This window comes from Rhincodon typus, chromosome 48, assembly GCF_021869965.1.
Source record: "Rhincodon typus isolate 14 chromosome 48, sRhiTyp1.1, whole genome shotgun sequence".
NCBI classification, from domain to species: domain Eukaryota; kingdom Metazoa; phylum Chordata; class Chondrichthyes; order Orectolobiformes; family Rhincodontidae; genus Rhincodon; species Rhincodon typus.
In genome coordinates this window covers 5,471,422-5,477,323 of record NC_063379.1, presented here as the reverse complement: position 1 = coordinate 5,477,323, position 5,902 = coordinate 5,471,422, and the positions used below count along the sequence as shown (strand labels likewise).

Here is a 5,902-nt window from a genome sequence, read left to right as displayed (position 1 = left end):
CACCCATCACTGTGAGCACCCACCCACCCAGCACCCATCACTGTGAGCACCCACTCACCCACCCAGCACCCATCACTGTGAGCACCCACCCACCCCGCACCCATCACTGTGAGCACCCACCCAGCACCCGTCACTGTGAGCACCCACTCACTGATCCACCACCCATCACTGTGAGCACCCACCCACCCAGCACCCATCAATGCGAGCACCCACCTAAACCCATCACTGTGAGCACCCACCCACCCATCCAGCACCCATCAATCCGAGCACCCACCTAGCACCCACCACTGTGAGCACCCACCCACCCAGCACCCATCACTGTGAGCACCCACCCATCAATGCGAGCACCCACCTAAACCCTTCACTGTGAGCACCCACCCACCCAGCACCCATCAATCCGAGCACCCACCTAAAGTCAGCACCCATCAAAACCCAGATCTTGGAGAAGTGTAAATATAATACAATAGTAACAGTAGTTCATTTCACCTTCCCCAGTATGAACTGGAATAGACAGAGTACGAAGGGTACGATGGAGTGGAATTCTTAAAGTGGATATACGTAGCCCTTTAAGCCAGGACTTGGGATGTCCTACAAGAAAGTGGGCAGGTGCTGACCCTGAGTTTAGAAAGTGAAGCCAGGCGAGTGGTGGATGTAGCAGTGGGGGGAGTATTTCAGCGATAGCGATCACAATTCAGTAAAAGTTGTGGAAAAGGACAGAGATGGTGTGGAAACAGGGTGGCACAGTGGTTAGCACTACTGCCTCATAGCGCCGGGGACCTGGGTTCGATTCCAGCCTCGGGCGACTGTCTGTGTGGAGTTTGCACATTCTCCCCGTGTCTGCGTGAGTTTCTTCCGGGTGCTCCAGCTTCCTCTCACAGTCCAAAGGTGTGCAGATGAGGGTGGATTGGCCATGCTAAATTGCCTGTAGTCTTCAGGGATGTGCAGGTTAGGGTGGATTGGCTATGCTAAATTGCCTGTAGTGTTCAGGGATTTGTACATTAGGTGGGTTATAGGGGGATGGGTTTGGGTGGGATGCTCTGAGGTTTGGTGTGGACTTGTTGGGCCTGTTTCCACACTGTTGGCATTCTCTGATTCTATAAAGTAAAGCTTCTAAACTGGGCCGAGGGATGGTGGGTTTCTGGCGGGTGAAACAGGATCTGGGAGCCATGCCTGGAAGTAATCAGAGCGATGGGAGTCGTTGAAAGAGAAGAATAAAGGGAATGTTACCATTATCACACTCATCAGAGATGGCCTGGTGCTGAGGGTCACTGGGCCTCAGCTGCTCGTGGTTCTGCCTCATCATTGTCTTTCCGGCCTGGTAAAGTTTGTTTTTGGTAGCCCTGGGCCTCATCCTGCGGGACCCGTGTATCTCCGTCCTCGCTCCATCTCCGGCATCGGAATCCGAGCCAGGAGCCCATCAGTTGATGTCTGCCGTCAGGAGGAGACGCGGGCCCTGCTGTGAGCACCCATCACTGGGAGCACCAACCCACCCACCTACCCACCCTCTTCAGCTCAGAAGTGATGGCGCTGTGTGGAAAAGGAGCATGTGGCTGGGAACCGGGGGGAACAATGATGTTGGATGGCAGCAACTGGAGGAGCAGAGAGGGTGAAGTCTACGAAGAAAGAAAGATAAAGTTTGGAAGCTGTTTCAGTTTTGGTAATAGTAATTTAATAGTAATTTAATAGTAAATCATTCAGTATTTGACCATTTATTGAACTTATTCACTAATTTATTAGGCAAGATGGCGCTGGAATATTGGTGACATTATCCACTTTTCACCGTACCTAGGTAAAAAGTGACAACATAAAACAAACCTTAAATATTTGCAAAGGTGGGACCTTCATGGTAACCTCAACCAGTACAGGAATCTTGGGCATCACTCCACGTTGCAAACCAGCGTCCAGCTAACTGAGCTAACCAACTCTCCCCTCTCCAACACCCCACCCCAACAAATACAGAGAAATAAAATGCAGGAGCAACTTTTGTAAACGCGACAGGTGGGCCCAACAAGTCTGGAAAACGAGGAATGGCTGGAGAAACTCAGCAGGATCTGGCAGCATCTGTGCAGAGAGAGACAGAACGGAGCTAATGCTTTGGGTCTGGTGAACCTCTTTCAGAACAGACCCAGAGAACCCACGCTGCAGCAGGATTGAAAAATAACGCCAAAAAAAAGTGAATTTTATAGTAAGTACCGAGGGCTTGAAACATTATGAAAGTAATGAAGAGAGTAAACAGCAGCATAGCAGGTCACATTAAGGAAAATCCAATGCTCTCTGAATATATTAGAGGGGAGAGAATAACCAGGGAAAGAGTGGGAACCACAGCAGCAAACTGTGTTTCTGGAGCTCGAAGACCCTGGAAAGATTTTAAATGAGTGTTTTACAACTATATTCACAAGAGAGGAGGGCAACATGGGCATGGAAATAAGGAGAGGACAGTTGCAAAGTTGAGGGAGGTATTAGTCGATTTTGAAAGCAGCTAAATCTCCAGGCAGAAGTGAGTTGTACCCCAGGCTGCTGTGGGAAATTCCAAGTGCTCGGAATTTAGCTCTCTCTGACTACGGAGGACAAGGGGACAGCTAATGTGTACCATTGTTCAAGGAGTGTACCGGAGATAAACCTGGAAACTACAGGCCTGCAATTCGAACATCCGCGCTAGGGAAACCATTGCGCGGAAAAAAAATAATCTCCACTTGGAGAGACAAGGTTTGATCGATGATAGCCAGCTCGGCTTTGTGATGGGGAGATGATGTCTGACGGGTTTGAAGTTGTTGACAAGGTAACTAGATCATAGAGTTCCTACCGTGCAGACAGAGGCCATTCAGCACATTGATTCCACACAACCATCCCAAGATCATCCCAGCCAGACCTACCCCTCTGACGCTATCCCTGTAACCCTCCACCTCCCATGGCCAATCCACCCTAACCTGCACATCCCTGGGCACTATAGGACAATTTAGCATGGCCAATCCACCCTAACCCCCACATCCCTGGGCACTATGGGACAATTTAGCATGGCCAATCCACCCTAACCTGCACATCCCTGGGCACTATGGGACAATTTAGCACGGCCAATCCACCCTAACCTGCACATCCCTGGGACACTATGGGACAATTTAGCATTGCCAATCCACCCTAACCTGCACATCCCTGGACACTATGGATCAATTTAGCACGGCCAATCCATCCTAACCTGCACATCCCTGGGACACTATGGGACAATTTAGCATGGCCAATGCACCCTCACTTGCACATCCCTGGGCACTATGGGACAATTTAGCACAGCCAATCCATCCTAACCTGCACATCCCTGGGCACTATGGGACAATTTAGCACGGCCAATCCACCCTAACCTGCACATCTTTGGACTGTGGGAGGAAATCAGAGCACCTGGAGGAAACCCACGCAGATACGGGGAGAATGTGCAAACTCCATTTATGACGTCCCAACTCCTAGACTCAAAGGTCTGAGCAATGAAGGCAAGCGTCCTAAATGCCTTTTTAATCACCCTGTCTATGTGTGATGCAAACTGCAAAGAACCTGAAGCCCGAGGTCTCTCTGTTCTACAACACTGCCCAAGGCCCTACCATAAACTGTATAAGTTCTGCCCTTAAGTTTGTTTTACTAAAATGCAATACCTTGCATTTATCCAAACTAAACTCCATCTGCCACTCCTCAGCCCATCGACTCAGTTGACCAAGGTCTGCAGGATAGTTCTAGAGTGGAAGAAAGTCCAAAAATGTTCACTCAGCCAGCCCCTGGAATGCAGAATTTCTTTTTTATATAAGAAAAGGTTTGGCGGTGATTCTCATTTTGAGTTTAGGAAAATGTACAAGGTCTTTCTCTTTCAGATAGTCATTTATCTTTGGTATTCTGTTTGCCAGAAAGCAGTGGAGATGTTTGGGGTGGAGTTCAACAGATTTTGTTTTAATCAGAAGAGGAGGGGAGTGTTACAGGGATAAGGGGAAGGTGGGGTATGAGCAGGAAGGTGGAGTCAAAGTTTCAGTCAGGTCAGGAATGATTTTATTGTCTGGCATTGCAGGCATGAGGTGCCTAGTCTACTCTGGTGATACTACAGCTGATTGGTCAGATTTCCTCTGTGTTCATCCATTTCTGTCTGTTTGATTTTCTCTCTCTCCACTTGTCTCACTTTCAGTTCCAACTTCTTACCCATTCCCACACCCTCTCTATTCCCAAACTGACGTCTGCTCTTTCCCAAATCCCACTTCCCCATCTGTTCCCATTCCTACATTCTCTCTCCCAATTTCTATTTTCACATTCAGCCCCATTTTCTATGTTCTCTTTCTCTCCGCCATCTCCATTATCACATTCCCGCTATCTTCCTAAAGTTTCTTTCTCTCTGTCTCCCTGTCTCTATTTTTATTCTCCTCCAGTCTTTCTACACTGTCTCTCCCCCATCTCCCAATCTCCATTTTTCACATTGCCCCACTTCCCTCGACACTCTTTCTTACAATCTCTAATATTACATCTATTATCAGAGTCCTCTCTTTCTCTCTTATCCTCTCGCTCTCTATATTTCTCCCATCACTGTCTCCCTCTCTCTATTATCATATGGTTCGCTCCCTCTCATTCTCCATTTCTCTCATTATCACATTCTCCCTCTCTCTACTATCAGCTTCCCCCTTCTGCATCTCCCTATAATCACATTGCCCCTCTACCTCTATTATCATATTCTACTTCTCCCACCCAATTATCATATTCCCCATCTCCCTCCCTCTCTATTCTCGCATTCACCCCTCCCCCACTCTCTATTATCACATTCCCCCCTCCCCTTCTCTCTATTATCACATTACCCTCCTCCCCATCTATTATTATATCCGCCCTTTCCCTTCTCTCTATTATCACATTCTCCCCCCTCTCCCTATTATCACATTCCACCCCTCCCCCTATTATCCCATTCCAGCCTTTCCCTCTCTCTATTATCACATTCCCCACCTCCCCCTCTATTATCACATTCCCCCATTTCCATTATCACATTCAATCTCTCATTCCCTCTCTATTATCACACTCCCCCTGTCCGTCCCTCTCTTATCACATTCCCCTCCTCCCCCCTCTCTATTATCGCATTTCCCCCTTCCCATCTCTCTATTATCACATTCTCCCCTCCCCCCACTCTCTATTACCGCATTCCCCCCCCTTTATTATCGCATTCACCCCTCCTCCTCTCTCGATTGTCGCATTCCGCCCTCCCCCCTCCCTCTCTCTCTATTATCATATTCCCCGCTCACCCTCTCTCTATTATCACAATCCGCCCCTCTCTCTCTCTCTATTATCACATTCCACCCTCCCCCTCTCTATTATCACATTCCCCCTCCCCCCTATTATTGCATTCCCCCTCGCCTCTGTTATCACATTCCCCCCCTCCCTATTATCACCTTCCCCGCCTCCCCCTCTCTCTATTATCACATTCCCCGCTCCCTTCTCTCTATTATCACATTCCCCACTCCCTTCTCTCTATTATCACATTCCCCATTCCCCTCTCTCTATTATCACATTCCCCACTCCCCTCTCTCTATTATCACATTCCCCCCCCACCCTTTCTTTTATCGCAGTCCCCCCTCCCCCTCTCTCTATTATCGCATTCCGCCCTCCCCCCCTCTATTATCACATTCCCCCCCTCCCCCTCTCTCTATTATCACATTCCCCCTCCCCCTCTGTCTCTCTATTATCACAATCCCCCGCTCCCGCTCTCTATTATCACATTCCCCCCTCCCCCTTTGTCTCTCTATTATAACATTATCCCCTCCCCCTCTCTCTATTATCACAATCCCGCCTTTCCCTCTCTCTATTATCACATTCCCCCTTTCCCTCTGTCTCTCTATTATCACATTCCCCCCCTCCCCTACCTCTTTTATCACATTCCCCCCTCCCCCTCTCTCTA

General features: G+C 48.8%; 1 protein-coding gene across 1 annotated transcript in view; it reads left to right on the top strand.

The window, feature by feature from the left end:
* The window catches only part of LOC125488018, a 51,236-nt gene that overhangs the window by 775 nt on the left and 44,559 nt on the right, over positions 1-5,902 (top strand). The window contains exon 2 of the mRNA XM_048620766.1: positions 1,325-1,458. Within this exon, the coding sequence (XP_048476723.1) occupies positions 1,325-1,458 (134 nt within the window). The remainder of the gene's footprint in view (positions 1-1,324; positions 1,459-5,902) is intronic.